Source organism: Gopherus evgoodei, chromosome 12 (assembly GCF_007399415.2).
Source record: "Gopherus evgoodei ecotype Sinaloan lineage chromosome 12, rGopEvg1_v1.p, whole genome shotgun sequence".
NCBI classification, from domain to species: Eukaryota; Metazoa; Chordata; order Testudines; family Testudinidae; genus Gopherus; species Gopherus evgoodei.
The window spans coordinates 7442475-7460113 of NC_044333.1; the positions used below are offsets into that span (position 1 = coordinate 7442475).

Genomic DNA, 17639 nt, shown 5'->3' on the forward strand with positions numbered 1-17639 from the left:
AGGAGAGTGACACGGGGGCAGGCTCGAGGTCACCGTGGCTTTGTTACACTTGCACGCCCCCCACCATGCCATCCTCCATCTGGGCGTCAGCTGGCAGGCGCTGCCTCTGCTTCCTGCTCTGTTCCCACCTGCAAGAGCAGCCTCACCCAGGGCCTGACTGACAATCCCCTCCTTGCTATCTCCCTAACCCATCTGGGAGCACCGTGCCATCTTGACACTACCCAGTTGCTGCCACCAGCACTGCCCACTCTCCCTTCCCTGGGCCGTGCCCAGCATTACCCCACCCCGTGGCCAAGCTGCAGTTTGGGGGCCTGGATCCAAACCCCGTTGAGTTCAGCTTGGGTCAGGCCCTTGATCCCCTGCTCCATGTACAGCGTAGCGTCCTGTCGCTGAGATGACTCTGGCAGGCTGAGCTATGAGTCCTGGGGCAAGGCAGATACCCCTGTCCTGGGTAGACTCGAGAGAGTAACCAAATCCCCCTGGCTGCTGGCTTCTACAATGAGTGCACACAGCTCTGACCTCTGCGGGAATTCAGCTGCAAGGCCTTGCCATCCAGCTGCTGGATTTCTCGTTTGAAAGACTGGAGTGAGAAGAAAAAGGTCCAGGATCCCTGGGAATGAGACGAGAGCCAAGAAGAAGGAAAATTGCATTATGGTGCCTGGCTGCTGCGTGAACAGCACTAGTTGCGGTGATGTTCTAATGGGCCGGGCAGTGAAATCAAAGTGAATCGTCTTGGAGCCAGCCTGCGCGGAGTTCAGTTCATATGTGAAATGCTAGGGGTGGGTGTGGTTTCACCTGGAGCCTGCTGCCCTCCATCTTCAAAGGCTTTGCAAAAGTGGGTGGTGCTCTCCCCATTTGAGAGATGAGGCAACTGAGGCCCAAAGAGCCTGTATTGTCTAAGCTATTGAGCACCTGCTGAGGTCGATGGAAGGTCGGCGGCTTGAAAATCAGGCTCTAAGGAACTCGTTGAAGTTGACATAGTAAGTTAGTGACCTGATTCAGGACTGGAAGCTGTGGCGCTTGGCTGCCAGACCCCTGCTGTAACCACTCAGTCTTGCCTGCTTTGAGCTGGGGTTAGATTCCGCTGTGTACCAGAGTGTCAGGAGAGGAGGGCGGGGCTGGTGTTAGAGCTTAAGAGATGCCTCTGGGTTGGGATTGGGTTGAGGGGCTTCCTGTCTTGCCACGTGAACTTATGGCAGGTGCTCTGATCTCTCCTGAGAAGGTGTTTCATGGGGGCTCCCGGATGGGATGAAAAGAGGCCATGTGCTTCTGTTAGGACTTATCAAATTCACGGCCATGAAAAACACGCCACAGACCATGAAATCTGTCCTCCCCTGTGAAATCTGGCTAGTGTAGGGGACGGGGAGGGCTGGGGGCTCTTACCATGTGCAGGGTTCCAGGTACTAGTCCCAGCTGGGCTGCGGAGGGACCAGACTTCCTCTTCCCCTGCAGGGGCCACTCTTGGGGCCGGGTCAGTCCCATCTCTGGCAGCCTCCTCCGGCTGTAAGAAGCTCCGCAGCTGCTGGCTGGGAGCGCAGCTCTGAAGGCAGCGCCGCTGCCAGCAGCGCACAGAAGTGGGGGTGGTAATACCCTGCCCCCTATAATAGCCTTGTGACTCCCCCCTTCAGCCCCCTTGTGGGTTGGGACCCCCACAATTACAACACTGTGACATTTCAGATTTAAATATCTGAAACTGTGAAATTTACAATTTTTAAAATCCTCTGAACATGAAATTGACCAAAATGGACTGAATTTGGTAGGGCCCCAGCTACCATCTACAGCAGCATTTCTCAAACTGGGGTCTGTGAAGCCCTGGGGGTCCCAGAGGGTACCCCAGGTGGTCTGCGTCCCCATTGATCAACTCTTCCCCCCCAGCACCTCCTCCCATGCAAAAAGTCGGGCAGCGCAGTGGGGCTAATGCAGGTTTCCTACCTGCCTTGGCTCTTGTGCTGCTCCCAGAAGCACCCAGCACATCTCTGCAGCCCCTAGGGGGGAGCCAGGGGGTTCTGTGCACTGCCCCCACCCCCAAGCACAGACTTTGCAGCTCCCATTGGGAGCTGCGGCCAACGGGAGCTGTGGAGGTGGTGCCTGCGGGAAGGGGCAGCGTGTGGACACCCCCCTGGCCCTCCCTGCCTAGGAACCTTTGCCAGAAGGATGTGCCAGTTGCTTTGGGACCCACCCAACTGGAGCCTGAACCCCTCACCCACTCCTGCACCCCTGCCCCAGCCCAGAGGTAGCACCCTGCACCCAAACTCCCAGAGCCCGCACCCCTCCCACACCCAAACTCCTTCCCAGAGTCTGCACCCCAAACCCGCTGCTGCACCCAAACTTCCTCCCAGAGCGTGCACCCCCTCCTGCACCCCCATCCCCTGTCCATTCTACAGCCCGCACCCCCATACCCAAACTCCCTCCCAGAGTCTGCACCCCAAACCCTCTCCTGCACCCAAACTTCCTCCCAGAGCCTGCACCCCCGCCCGCACCCCAATCCGCTGTCCAGCCTACAGCCCACACTCCCTCCCCTACCCAAACTCTCTCCCAGAGTCTGCACCCCAAACCCCCTCCTGCACCCAGACTTCCTCCCAGAGCCTGCACCCCCTCCTGCACCCCAATCCGCTGTCCAGCCTACAGCCCGCACCCCCTCCCCTACCCAAACTCCCTCCCAGAGCCTGCACCCCAAGCCCAGCCCAGAGCCTGCACCCCTCCCGCACACAAACTTCCTCCCAGAGCCTGCACCCCCTCCTGCACCCCAATCCCCTGTCCAGCCTACAGCCTGCACCCACATACCCAAACTCCCTCCCAGAGTCTGCACCCCAAGCCCCCTCCTGCACCCAAACTTCCTCCCAGAGCCTGCACCCCCTCCTGCACCCCAATCCGCTGTCCAGCCTACAGCCCGCACCCCCTCCCCTACCCAAACTCTCTCCCAGAGCCTGCACCCCAAGCCCAGCCCAGAGCCTGCACCTCTCCCGCACACAAACTTCCTCCCAGAGCCTGCACCCCCTCCTGCACCCCAATCCCCTGTCCAGCCTACAGCCTGCACCCACATACCCAAACTCCCTCCCAGAGTCTGCACCCCAAGCTCAGCCCAGAGCCTGCACCCCTCCCGCACACAAACTCCCTGCCCTAGCCTGGTGAAAGTGAGCAGGGGTGGGGGAGAGGGAGGGACGGAGAGATGGGGGGTGGAGTGAACGGGAGGAATGGCTTCAGAGAAGGGGTGGGGGCAGGTGCGGGGTCTTAGTGAAGGGGGCGGAGCAAGGGCTGAGTGGAGGAGCTTGAGGGTCCCTGGAAAATTTTAAATCAAAGTGGGGGTCCTGTGGTTGCGAAAGTTTGAGAACCGCTGGTCGCCAGTAAGTGATTTCCACAGCCAGCATGTGGGGCAGACTGCCTTTCAAGGGAGCTCACACCATCAAGCAAATCTATACGTGGGGGAACCTGCTGCTAATGTCCAGCCTAGATCGTCATCCAGTCGAGACTCAGCCTGATATTTCTGTTTGTCTGTCTTTGTCTGGAACGCGGTAACTGCCGAACGCTGCATCTGCCCAGCTCCAGAACTTGGAGGGCTGTTCTGGGCGTTAGCGGGAAGAACTCTGCTGATGTTGGTGAAAGTGAGCAGACGTGAAAACATGATTTCCACTGGTGTGAGCGGGAGGAGAGTCAGGCCCACAGAGCGCCGGTTTGATGTTGCAGGCAAGGGCACCTCTCTGGCGCCCCCTGCTGCTGCCTGCACCTATCACAGGCCATGGCTGTCATGCTGGGCATACAGCTCGGCCTGTGAAAGCAACCATGTGTGCGACCCTTTCATGGCCATGCCACTTTTTACCAACCATAAGGGCGAGTGATGGGAGGTATGGGACAGAGAGGAGCAAGCAGGGGGCAGGGTCTTGGGGAGAAGGCGTGGTGCGAGGGCGGGGCCTCAACAAGAAGGGGCGGGGCCATGGTTCAGGGGCTGTTGGCTCCCCCACTTTGAGGGATTGTCTGCCGCTCTTGTCCTCCGGGGCTGTTCCCTACAGTCCAGGGTCATGGCTCCATCAAACAGGCAGCTATGAAGTGATGTCTGGTCCTTTCTCACTGGATCGATTGATCGATCTGACTGTCTTGTCTAGGGCCCCAGGCCCTGCAGTTTCTGAGCCCAGTTACTTGTTCAGATTCCCACAGATGTGGCCATAACGCTCACAGCTCCTTGGCCCTCCTTGGCCTAGAAGAAGCTAGAGTGACCCGTGATAGGAAGCAAACAGGGATTCACTGCAAGAGGTTTCCCCTGGATTTTTCTAGAAACGAGGTTTGGTCATTGCACAAGTTTAGGGCTTAACCATAACCCGCTGCTGCCCCTTCTTCAGCAGTTCCCCCGGGCAGGGTCAGCAAAGGGAGGTGCTGAGTGCCGCTTACTTTGCTCCATGTTGGATGCTGTTTATTCGGACAGGAAAACCCCAGTCAGGAGGCGTTTGATCACTGGGAAAAACGCCTTCGAGATGTCCCTGTTCAAATGCAGGGATGCTTGGTCCATGCTGCAGCCTCTGTGTTGGTGTCTCTCTGGCAGATCTATCGGAGGTGCTGGCTGGTGTTCAGGAAATCCTCCAGTAAAGGGCCCCAGCGGCTAGAGAAGTATCCGGACGAGAAGTCAGTGTGCCTGCGTGGATGCCCAAAGGTTGGAGAGTCTCTGCTTATCTGCTGCCCCTTTGCTCTGACACAGCTGAATAAATCACTGAGGCAGAGCTCTCGCACCCAGCCAGCGCTCTTACCCCTTTCCCCACAGCGACTCCTGCTGGGTGGGACCAGAGCAGCTCCTGCCACAGCCAGCGCTCTTACCCCCTTCCCTACAGTGACTCCTGCTGGGTGGGACCAAAGCAGCTGGGCGCTCCCCCATAGCCAGCGCTTCCTCCCCACTTGTCGCAGTGATTCTTACGGGGCCTGATCAAAAGTACGTTGCGGTGAAGAATTCTTCAGGCAGGGTGATTGTTATGGGGTATGCAGGGTATGTTAGGCTATGCAGGATCCAAGTGTCATGGCCCTTTACCTGCCTATTTCCCAATGAGCTTACGCTTCTCCTTCCCTAGCCTGGGTTCCTCAGGAGAACTGTTTTCTGGCCAGATGTTTTCTTGTTGCAATTGATCTCCGATAGCTGTGGGACTCTTCCCTTGAAATACAGGTTCTCACGTGGCTTTCTATGCCCCCCGTGCTAAGTCCCCTGCGGTTCTCCCTGGGGAAGGTAGAGGCTCCCCCTGAATATCTGGTGCTGAGCAGTGGAGAAACCAAGAGGAGCCAGGCGGAGGAGGGGAGACTTTGAGGGAGCCCCGTTACTCGGTGCAGAAAAGGAGGGGATGGAGGGGTGGGGTGCGGAACGCAGATGGCACAGCTCAGGAACGCGTCTCCCTGTGCAGGTCACGGAGATCAGCAATGTGAAGTGCATCACGCGATTGCCGAAAGAGACCAAGAGGCAGGCCGTGGCCATCATCTTCACCGACGACTCGGCCAGGACCTTCACCTGCGACTCGGGTAGGAGGATGTGTGGGTTTTGGCCTGGAGCTGGCATGGTCGCGAGCTGCTGGGCTGGGGAAAGGCCAGGGGAAGCATGCGTAGAGATTGGGACTGGCAGCCAGGATGCCTGGGTTCTCCTCCTAACTCTGCTTCTGATTCCCTCTGTAATGGTGGACAGGTCACTCCATCTCGCCAGGCCCGGCTTTCAGAAAGGTGTGGAGCCCTTTGGAGAGTGTGGCCCACGGTGCCTGTCAGTACAGCAAGGCCCCTGTGACTGCCAAGGCAGTGTGGTGTAGAATTGCCACTTTCACTGATTAACACAATGTTCCCAGGCCTTGTGGTTGCAAAGGCAGCTTTAAAATGTGCCTGACTGGCTGGCATCCGCCTGAGTCTGCAGAGAGCCTAAACTCGCCGCTGGCTGGGTGCAATCCCCTCACCTCTTCTTTAGGGCTCAGAGTCACCTCCACGGGCTCAAGATCACCATTTAAATAGCTACATTGTTAACTGGTTATTTTTAGCAGCAACACCCTCTAATACGTTTACCCCACAGACCTAATCCCCTCCCTCGCCTTTCTGGGGGGCCCAACCGTCCCTAGCCAGCTGCTGAAACCGTCTGTTTCTGATCCAAAACCTGGTGCACAGTGAAAACATGGGGGCAATATAAGGACAGAGTCGGAGCTCAGCAGAAATAACCCCGGGGCGACTGTGCTGATTGCAGGATTAATTCTCCTTCGTTAATTAAATCCCTTCGTTCTGAATGCCAGGGAAGCTGGCTCAGGAGTTCCAGCCTGCCACCCAATGCGGGAAGCTGCCTGCAGGACTGGGAGCCAGCCTGCTGCGGCATGCCGGGGGTCTTGAGGGAGATCAGCCCGTCCCTCGTATGGGGACTAGGGGGAGGTCAGTCAGTCAGTGTGGGTGCAGCACTTTGAGATCCTGGATCCTGACGCCCTGGCCTGGCTGGGGGAAGGCAGGAGAGCTCCTTCAGAGACGTTGTGCCTTCTCTGGTTTACAGCTCCACACCGCTGCTGGGAGCCTCTTCGCTCCCCAAAGGCGAGGCAGGGTTGGGAGACTCCCAGGTGCTGGCGGCGGGGTAGGTGGTGCTCTTCCTGCTGAGTCAGTGCTGAGCCAATGCTCCAGCCCGGCTACCATCCTAGCCTGGAGATCACGGTGTTCCCCGTAACCGTGACTTTGATTGAAGTCGGTGAGCCCTGCGAGGGCAGCTCCTCTCCGCTCTGGGCGTTGCGACCTGGCCCGCATGGTGGTGGCTCCTCGTGGGGAAGATGTGCCAAACCCCAGAGGCGTGACGGCCCTATGCGCTAGGTGGCAACGCCAATCAAACCTGGCTCTCCACCTCCATCTCCGGAGGGGTGGATGCACCAAACCCTGAGAGGTGCTATGTGCACAGGTCACAATGTTTGGAGCAGGGAGCTAATACCCTCCGAAGGACAGGAGCTGCTGCTGCAGAGTTAGCATGAGGTGGGATCGCTCTCCAGCCCTCCTCCCAGCCCCTCGTTCCCCCCCCCTTTCTGTGACATGGCCTTGTTTCTGGCACCTCTGCCATGACATTGATTGAAATTATCCGTGAAAAAACTGTAGTCTTTGCCATGGGGCACTGTGTTGGGAATAAGGTGTAACCCCTCCGGTGCTGACACTTGTCATTATTGGAGATCGCATGAGGAGAGGTGTTAACTCTGGGGTCACCGTCAAATTCAAGCCGGAGTAGTTTCTGCTAATCCAAAATCTCCCCTGAATTTTCCACTGGAGAAGTAATTTTCCACTACACTGGCTGAAAAATACTCTGTAGTATTGCTGGTGCAGAATGTCTGCTGTGTTCCACCCCAGAGGTGGCTGCATTTCACTGGTGGGCGAGTGATCTCTTTACTGTATGGCCTGGGCCACAATCTGGACTCCCTCATTAGCCCTTCCTATGGCAAAATGCCCACTGGGCACCAAGTGCCTGTGAGGACAAAGGAAGAGTCTCCTCAGCATGGACTCCAGGAACTGGCCCATCATACAGCACTTAGGATGCTTTGTGATGAACGGGGCTAGAGAAGGGCAAGGGGGCAGTCGTCAGCAGCCTGGCCAGCTCAATCTGTCGAGCATGGGGCTCTGGCGGTGCAGGCTGAGCCCTGAGTTGGCTTGGGGGTGCTCCAGGGTGAACAGATTGGATAATAGGTGGCCTGTTGATCTAGCAGACACAGGTATAACAAGACCCAATGGGTGGAAGTTAACGCTAGACAAATTCAGGCTTAAAGTGCCATGTTTTAACAGGGAGGGTATTAACAACTCACCAGGGCTTGTGGTGGATTCTCCAGCACTGGCCATTTTTAAATCAAGATTGGCTGGTTTTCTAACAGATGCCCTAGATCAACCAGGAATTCATTCAGGGGAGTCCAGTGGTCCTGGTTATGCAGGCCGGACTGGATGATCACATTGGCCTTAGAAGCTGGGACGTCCCTGCGGTTCATTTCTGTTCCAGCCAGCAGGACACATGCTGCCAGGTGTGACCATAGTGCAGGCCTGTCTTTGGGGAGGGGGATCCTGTGTAACGGGGCGTTCCCCAGCTGGCTTGTGCTGGGGGAGCTGAGGGACGCTGTGGGGGCAGGGGCTGACGGGCAGCTCTTGGCTCCCTGCAGAGCTGGAGGCCGAGGAATGGTACAAGACCTTGTCCATCGAGTGCCTAGGAGCACATCTCAACGACATCAGCCTGGGAGAGCCCGACCTCCTGGCTCCCGGGGTGCAGTGTGAGCAGACAGGTGAGAGCGCTGGCAGTGCCTGGCAGGCTGCCCTGGGGAACAGAAGGCAGCTGGGATGGGGAACACCCTGAGAGAGGGGGCTGGGCTCCCCCCTCCTTTAGGAGTATGAGGGGGCATTGGGAAGGGGCCTGGGTCTGTCCCACCGTGGCAGAGGGGGTTGCGTGTGGAGGATCCACACTAGGATAGGGGGCCTAGGCTCGTCCCTCCTTGGGGATGGGATGGGGGGCCTGGACTTGCCTCCCTTGAGAGGGTGGGGGGGTAGGGATGGTGCCTTCCTTGGTTTCAGCTGCCTGTGTCCCCCCGCAGAGCGGTTCAACGTGTTCCTGCTGCCCTGCCCGAACCTGGACGTGTATGGGGAGTGTAAACTGCAAATTACCCACGAAAATATCTACCTCTGGGACATGCACAACCCCCGGGTGAAGCTCATCTCCTGGCCCCTGTGCTCACTGCGCCGCTATGGACGTGATGCCACCAGGTTCACCTTCGAGGCCGGCCGGTAGGACGCTCCTCTCTCCTTTTGCACGCTCTGTGCAGCAGCTCTGCCTGGTCTGCTGGGAGCACCGGGCAGGGAGCTACAGTGCTGCGGCTGTACCGGGGCAGTGCGGTCCGATTGCAGATGGGGGGCGAGCTCTGGCAGGCCAGGATCCTGAGCCGCTGGAGACATCTATAGACACGCTGGGTGAATACAAGTAATAATTGTGCTTGTGGAAGTGAGGGAGGGTGAGAGATGGGAACCGGGCTAGGATTCCCTCACTGCTCTGCCGATGCACCTCGGTTCCAGCCCGGGGCCTCTCCAGAATGGAAAGGAGAAGGAATCCTGCAGTGGTGGTTTTTGCAGTAGGGACAAGTGACAAGAACACTTGTCAATTACAACTTGTCGCAGGATTTGAACCAGCGTCTCCAGATGTCAAAGTGCAGTTGCCTGATCACCCACGTTCCCCTCCTTTGAAGGTTTGTGCAACTTCGTTTGCAGAGTAACTTGGATCAGCCAGGCCTGACTATATTAGGGACTCCAGATAATTACCTGCTAGAGAGGAAAGAAACATGAGCTTCCCTTTCATACTAGACCTTCCCATCTGCTGACTCACCACACTAGGCTTTTATAGAGAGAAAAACCCTCATCCTCTCCAGTCTGCCCTGCCCTGGAGCCTTTGAACTGGCGCCTGCAAGAATAAAGCTGCTTATTACTTTGGCAGCAGAATCTGGCAGTGATTCTTTGGGGAACATCCCACCTGCTTTGTGAATAAGACTGCGCTATTCCAGGGCACCTCGCTTAGTCCCCTAGCATGGGTGGATCCCAATTCCTTAGAATTGAGAGGGAACAAATTATTTATTCAGAGACTTAAAATCAGTGCCAGTCAGCTGTGGTATTGCGTCAGGGGCCTATGGCTGAATGGAGTTTTGTGGGCCAGTTGGCAAAATTGGCTTCAGTGTTATACCGGGACTAGTTTAAAAAGGTGATCACCAGATCAGGATTTCTCTGAGTTTTAGAGATCAGAGGTACCTGGGGAACGAGACTCTTACTAAGGGGCTGTGACTATGGGGAGGGCCAACTTGAGAAGCCATAGAGCAGAGGTCCCCAAACTGTGGGGTGCGCACTCCTAGGGGGTGCAGAGGAATGTTCGGGGGGCGGGGAGGGAGTGCCACCCAGATCTGCTCCTGGTCCCAGCCCTGTGACTGGGGTCCCGCTCCCCACTGTGGGAGGGACAGACATGGACAGGGGTAAGAGGGGGCGTGAGGTAAAAAGTTCGGGGACCTGAGTTTCAGAAAGTGCTGATCCTCTCATCTCTGAAAAGCAGGCCCCTTTAAGGTGTCTCAAACTGGGAACCCCAAATCACTAGCCACCGCTGGAAATGTAGGCCTGGCTTCCACTAGTGCTAGGCACCTACATCCCCAGCTGAACAAGAGTTGGAAGGCTGAGCCCCTCTGGAAATCGGACTCACCGTGTTTCCAGCCGGACATGCCAAATCAATATCCAGTCTGGCCCAAGAGCCTGGCTTAGGATGGGGAAGCTGTATTCGAAGCCTGCGTCTGCCGGACTCAAACTGCCCACCTTGAGGGCTAAACTTGACTGAGTAATGGGGGGAAATGAGTGATCTAAACTTGGCTTTGATGTTCCTACATTGTGGTGCCTCTCGTATCCCTCCTTGATCCGCTCCCGGCGCCATGTTCTGGGTCAGAGGGGAGTTAATACCAGGGTCTGACTCTCAGCACTACCTGGTAACTTCTGTTCAATGTGAAACTCACCAAAAGCAACCTCACCCGTCAAAGCAGATGGGTTAATACGGAGAGTCAATAAGTAATTACGGTCACTGCTATTCCCAGGTGATGGGTGTGATCAAAACACTCAGACAACTGAGCATCTTAGTAGATTATTTTAGAGCCAGTAAAAAACAGCAAAAGGAAAAAAAAATCCTGCAAAAATTGTCAAATTTTTAAAGTAATTTCTACCACTTCCAGTTTTCGTGTATTTTTACCAAACTTGAACTGAAATCTGTTTGGTGATTTATTTATTTATTTGTAAAGGTGGGGAAGGACTTAAAATTCCCTGTTGAATTACTGGAGTATAGTTTTATCACTGGAAACAGGGAGCCTGTTTGTTCTCTTTCTCCTGTTGGTGTAGGAGGCGGAGGGATATCTGTTGGGGCTGAGAGAGCATGCTGTCCCACGCAACATTTTTTTCAGATGCTGTAGAAAACTGGTTCTTTTGTCCCTAGAGCGAAACCTGTGCTCCTCCCATAGGCCAAAGGCTAGTGCATACAAAATGATCCCTTGCTAAGATGTAGCCACGTTGTTTTGTTAAACAAACCCCAGTCGGGTTGCTTCTGGCCTAGGGTCGTTCAACGATAACGCTGCAAGAGCCTAAGGGGGGTGGGGGTGGGGGTGGGGGTGTATCCAGTGTCTCTATGTGAATGCATATGATGTGCAAGCCGAGGGCATGTATGCATAGCAGGCACGTGTGTGAGGTGTAGGAATACTGTGTGTGAAGGGGGAGCATGTGAATGGCAGTAAGTGTGGATGTAGTGTGTCTTCTCTTAGTCAGTGTGTGCTTGGGCGCAGTGTGCACAGTGTATCTGAGCGCCGTGGGAGAACATCATACTCTGGGTGACACTATACATTGATGTCCTCTCGCTCAGCAGGATGTGTGACGCAGGGGAAGGGCTCTACACCTTCCAGACCCAGGAGGGAGAGCAGATTTACCAGCGGGTGCACAGCGCCACCCTGGCTATCGCAGAACAGCACAAGAGGGTCCTGCTGGAGATGGAGAAGAATGTCAGGGTGAGTACCTGGGGCCGGGGCTCCTTAGTGAACCAGCTCTGAGCACAGTAGCTTATGGGGGAGGAAATCAGGGCACAGGATGGGGAGTCATGTTGTCCAGGGGAAATATACAGATTTGTAGCCTTCATAACACAGATGCTTCGGTATCACCAGTGGTATCTGAGCCCACAGTGACGTTTGCCAAGGGTTCGAGCTCCCGAATGGCAACCATGTCAGAATTAGCTGGGTGAGACTCACCCTTGGGAAGATCATGAGGATTGGAGACGCTTGGCACACACGAGGAAGGGTGACCCCCAAGTAATACACTGACAAGTCATCAAGAGTTTTATTAAGCAGATGTACAAAGCCACACACACTGAAATGCATCCAGAGAGGGGAGAGAACCCATAAACTAGCCAGCATTAATGATTTCATACTCTTTCCCATGGAAACACCGAGGTGGGGGAGATGAACAGGCAGGTGGCCATCTCGTTCGGTGTTTCTGGGTGTGCTTCTCTGTCCACTTGGATTAGGCAACACCTTTTACCCTGAGTTTCTTGTATGCCCACTACACTCATGCATCTGCATGAGTTTCACCCCCTTTCCCCTATTTTGCATGTCCCATGAATTTTAGTTGTTCCATTTCTCATAGGCTACCCACCTAGTTCCCCTTCTTCTCATTAACGTCTCTGTCAGTGAGTTACCATAGCAACGTGAGGTTATTACTGTACAGCATTCCCCGAAATGTTACTCTCTGGCTTTTTGCTGTAGTACCTGGTACACTGCGGCATGTTCTCCAGAACATCTCGTACTGTCATCTTCCACTGTCATCGTTCTCCCTGGCTCAGCTAGTCATGTCAGCCTGTTTCAGGCCAAGTCACCTCTCTTACAGACCTAAAGCCTGCAGCACATTATCTTACATACCTAATCCACACTCACTAGTCCTGTCCCCCTGTGGTGTGGTCCTACCTATTCTTTACCCCTTAAACCTGTAACTTCAAATCGAATCTAGCAGCCATACATTAGTTAGTTGATCATAGGATTATATATGTGATTAGCTACAAATTCAGTGCACAAGGCTCAGATAACAAAAAAGGTGAGGGTCCCCCTGTAACACTACCTTGTACGTGCTATATAAAGCAGTGGGTTTCAAACTTGTTTTTCTGGTGACCCAGTTGAAGAAAATGGTTGATGCCTACGACCCAACGGAGCTGGGGCAGAGGGGCTTGGGGTGTGGCAGGGGCTCAGGGCTGGGGCAGAGGGTTGGGGTGCGAAGGTGAGGGCTGTAGGGTGGGGCTGGGAATGATGGGTTCAGGGTGTGGGAGGGGGTCTGGGCTGGGGCTGAGGATGAGGGCTTTGGGGTGCAGGAGGGGGCTCTGAGTTTGGGGGGGCTCAGGATTGAGGCAGGTGGTTGGGCTGTGGGAGAGGCTCTGGGGTGGGGCCAGGGATGAGGGGCTTGGGTGCAGGAAGGGGCTCAGGGCTGGGGATTGGGGTTGAGGTGTGGGTTTACCTTGGGCAGCTCCTGGTCAGTGGCACAGTGGGGGGCCTTCCACACTGAGGAATCCAGAGGGCTTCGGGTGCTCCATGGTTTTGCCCAAGGTTTCTGAGCCCAAGTAATAAAGGTGACACATGGAGAAATTGATGTCTCCTGATCCCAGTCACCTGACACACTTGGGATTACAAAAGACGACGCCCCACCATGTGACAGAGTTCAGAATCGCTGACTCCGGTGGCTGCTGTCAGAGGGTTCTCAGGCCCGACAGCTCATGCCACCTTGGCCAGACAATAATTGTATTTAACTCGGTGGAGCTGAATGCAATTGGATCTTCTAGGCTGATGTTTAAAATAGTCCCCAGCACCTTCTGTCTCTCTGCTCCAGCTGCTGAACAAGGGCACAGAACACTACTCCTATCCCTGCACACCCACCACCATGCTGCCCCGGAGCGCCTATTGGCACCACATCACTGGATCGCAGAACATCGCCGAGTCCTCCAGCTATGCCGGTGGGTGTCTCCGACATTCCTCCTGTGGGATCATTCCAGCCCAGAGCTTCTCTAACCGCCTCTACTGAAGGGGCTGGTTTGCTGCTCCATAGGCTCTGTACAGGGCTGGTGAAGCTTTCTGTGCTTCCCATCCCAGCTTCTTGTCCCTGAAGCCACTGTAGGGGGAATGCAGTCAGAGCACTGGCAGTCACTCAAAGCCCATGCTGTGCAGAACTTCCTGCTACTCCAGTCCCAGCCCCTTCCAGCAGGAGGCGGTATAGAGATTACCTCAGGAGCTTCATAATATTCCAGTCCTAGCCTCCCCCAGCAGGAGGCACTGAAGGACACAACTGAGGTTCCTTGCAATACTGTGAGGACCACGAAACAGTACCAAATTCTGCTTTGTCCGCAGGTGAAGTGTACTCGGGGGCCCAGGCCAGCTCGGACACAGACCTCCTGAACAGGTTCATCTTACTGAAGCCAAAGCCTGCAAAAAGCGGCAAGAGTGACAGCAAAGAGCCCAAGTCTGCTTCTCAGTGACCATGCGCTGAGTGGAGAGACCCCCCGGGCCGGGCCAGGCTGGAGAAAGAGGGTGTTACATGCAGGAGACATTTGTTTTCCAGTGCCCCCTCCCCTCCTTTCCTGAGGATGCTGAAGTTCTGGGAACGCTCCCCTCTCTTTGGAGAAGTTATCAGAGCTCAGGCTGCAGGGAGTGTGAGAGACTGGGTCCTCGGCGCTGGGAAGAAGGCTGGAGATGGCCCCAGGTGGGCTGGAACTCTAGCCTGGGCCATGCCGTTCTAGCAGACCAAGCACGAGGCGCTAACGATAGGGAAGAGGAGGTCTAGCTCTGTGTTGTTAAATGATTTTAACTATCTATTGCTTATACATATTCTGTATTAAGAGACTTTCCTTCTCACACAAATGCAAGTTTTTTAGCCACTGAAGAGACACTGGGAAGATGAGACACCAGAGATTTTTAATTCTTGGGTGGGTGGATCTTTCTTTTTTCCTTAGGGTGGCATCGTGCAGGAAACCCAGCCCCAGTCAGAGCAGACACCCCACCGCCTCTGCTGGGAAGGGAAATCCCCCAGGATCCCCTCAGCAAGGCTCAGAGCGGAAGGACAGAGTTTTCTCAAGTGGCCAATGGGTTGTGGGTGTTGTTGGCAGCCAGTGGGAGCAATGAAGTGTTACTCGAAGCGGCGCAACTGAAGTGAACATTTTGGAGAGGCTGTTGCAAATTCGGCCTGTTCCTTTAAGGCCAGAGGTGTCCTGGAGAGTCCCATAGGTTGCCCAGGCTGCGAATGGATGCTGCCTCCTGAATCCAGTAGCGCTTTCCCTTGGAGAGGGAGTACTGGGGACTTACAAGTCTACGCTCATTTTGCACTTCTTGAAGATACCAGAACAGACACCGGGGAACTTTCTGACATCTCAGGAGAAATTGAACTGTGACTTCTGCACAAAATCCCCCAGCTTCCAGAGGGCAGCATTCTCAGTGGGCTGGGGACCTGCTGAGTGGCGTTTCGCTCCATTAGCTGCGTGTCCTCAGTTCAGATTCTAGCAGCTCAGCAGCTGCAGCATGGATTTCCTTTCCAAACCAAGCCCTTCTCTCCAAATAGCCAAAGCCCGGCAGTTTAGTCACAAGGGATGGGGTATCTACAGGGCTACACCTCTCCCACCCTTAATACACAGCCACTAAATACTGCATTGCCTCTAAGCGATGGTAGCAACCTGCCCAAGCTACCTGTTTGGCAGAGCCAGCCTTGTGGGGATGCGTCCGTGTTGCGAAGTTCCCTTTCTTTTACCTCCCCGGGTCGGCCAGTGGCCCCCATTTCCTCTGGGGTGCTCTCACCTGCAGCAATGCTGAAATCCCATTGACAGGAGGCTAGCCAGAGACAATCAGTTGGTCACATGACCTCCTCCCTGCTTCCTCCATGTAAGGGACCTTGTGTTTCTAGCTGATGGGGGAGGACCCAGGTTCCATTTCCACTAGATACCTGGCAGCCTCAAGGAGCCAATGCTGGCAGAGGGCTGGTGGGCAGCCCAAGGCCCATTTCAATTGTCTTTGTAGCTCCTCCCTCCTCCCATGGTGCCAGTGGGTCACTTCCTGAGAATAATTAGTGAACCCCGGGCATGTGGAAGTTGGTTTTAATATGCTGAAATCAAATCAAAGCAACTGATTTTCTAGTTCTGCTATTTATTGAATACCTTTCAGAAGGGCTATCTTTTTATTGCAGTACCAATGCTGGAGTGGGTTGGTTTGTTTTTAAAGCGTGAGGTACTGTCTCTTGGGGATGGGGAGACCCTGTGGACTATCACCTGTAAATATTCTTGTTTTCTGGTTGTGTGTGTGTGTAGATGATGAGTAAGACGATGAAGACCTTTCAGACAGATCTGCTGGAAACGTCCTGGCACACAAGACCAGGGACTTTCCAAACTGCTCTGTTGCAAGCCCTACTAAATTTAGTGCCCTTTCCCCATGACACGTGGCTGGAGTGACAGGAACCACCCAGGTTCAAATCTAGGCCACATACTTTGTGGTAGAGTGGATCAGATGAGCTTAACGGCTGTACGTCCTCCTGGATGAGGTGTAACCTGCTATCATTTCCCAGTCTAAACACCTCGCTGGGTTCCCTGGCTAGTAGCTCGTTTTAGGCACTAGGATAAAATGCTTTTGTTCAGGCTCCAGGAGCAGACCAAGTCCTCAGCTGTGGTTCTAATGCACCAGCTGAGTCTCTGGCCCTGTGCCTTTAACACATCGCTGCAGAGAGACACGGTCAACTTTGAAAAGTGTTTGTAAGACTAGAGCCAAAATGCTGGGCTATCCCCCAACGACAGGTGTGGAGCTACTAAATGCTGGGACAGGGGAAAGCTCGAGCAGGAACTAGCAGAAACTAGGCTGCCTCAGGAATTTGATGCACAGATGCGTTAAGCCAGGCAAGCGGGGACATAGCAGTTATTGCCAAAAATGTTGTTTTTTTTAAAGGAACTGCTCAATCAATAAACAAACTTTACTCACCCTTCCTGTTTGTCATCTAACTCCACACACGGGACAGGGTGCAAGGAGGGATACATAAGAATAATGGTGCAGTGAAGACAAAGGTACTGATTATCAGGGAAGGCTTCCTAACATATGAAACGCTCCAAGACTGAATTAGATCCAAGGCTGCAGTGTGTAAAGGGCCATTACACAGGAGATTTCCCATGCGTGCCAATGAAGTTTTAAAGCAGAGAATATTGGGGGAGGGGAACATTCTTTTCCAGCTTGAGTGATCTACACATAATGGTTACAGAAAGAGGAGCTATGTAATCCTCTATCCATCCCTGTAGTGATTCAAACTATCCTAAACCCCTCCCCAGACTGACCCAAACAGGGTGAATGCTGCTCCCAGCTGTTCTGCAGCTCATTATTTCTCTCCCGGCTCTTCAGAACAGACGCTAAGGGGGTAATTTTCAAAAGTACAAGAGCACAGGTCTCACTGAAAGGGTTCGGTATTTGCATTCCTAAACCCATTGGGAGCTCACTTCATCAGACAAGGGCTTAGAACAGTCTGGCAGGTGCCCAGGCTGGGCTGTTTGCAAGCAAGGAAAGGGGCAGAAGCCCTGGGTGGTTAAGGCAAGGGATGGAGTTTCAGGCACATTATAGGCTGGGTCCAGAGCTCCCCCAACCCCACTGGGAAAACAAGCTGCCTCTTCATTTCACAGGGCAAGGAGCTACTAGGTGGGGCATGGGTCACTTGCTGGAAGATTCTCTGCACCTTGAAGTCTTTTAAACCATGATTTGAGGGCTTCAATGGCTCAGACACAGGTCTGATACAGGAGTGGATGGGTGAGATTCTTGGGCCTGCGTCGTGCAGAAGGTCAGACTAGATGATCATAATGGTCCCTTCTGACCTTAGAGTCTATCCCCCACCATGGTTTGGTTATCCAGGGCATGCCGCAGCAAAGCAGCAGGGCAGGCCTTGGTATGGAGGCAGTGTTACCCAGCCAAGACCCCTGCACCACACATTTGTGGTGTGACCAGAGCAAGTGGCTTTCTGCCTGTTTCCATCTCCATCGATCCTGGATGCTGCACTGGGAATGCCCCTCCTCCCTGACTGGAGTAATTAAACACAGGTCCCTGTCTCACCTCAGCCTGCCCCCAGAGAGCTCTTTAGACTCTCACCTTTAACGG

General features: G+C 54.5%; 1 protein-coding gene across 3 annotated transcripts in view; it reads left to right on the forward strand.

Moving 5' to 3' along the window:
* DOK4 (docking protein 4) overlaps positions 1-14771 on the forward strand; it is a 39348-nt gene extending 24577 nt beyond the window's left edge. For 2 of the 3 annotated variants that reach the window (XM_030581989.1, XM_030581988.1), the window contains exons 3-9: positions 4535-4642; positions 5376-5490; positions 8109-8228; positions 8535-8724; positions 11366-11507; positions 13366-13489; positions 13881-14771. In XM_030581989.1, coding sequence (XP_030437849.1) covers positions 4535-4642; positions 5376-5490; positions 8109-8228; positions 8535-8724; positions 11366-11507; positions 13366-13489; positions 13881-14008 — 927 coding nt within the window. In that variant the 3' untranslated portion in view covers positions 14009-14771. The remainder of the gene's footprint in view (positions 1-4534; positions 4643-5375; positions 5491-8108; positions 8229-8534; positions 8725-11365; positions 11508-13365; positions 13490-13880) is intronic. The other variant, XM_030581991.1, reaches the window with a different exon arrangement.
* Positions 14772-17639: the final 2868 nt, after the last annotated feature.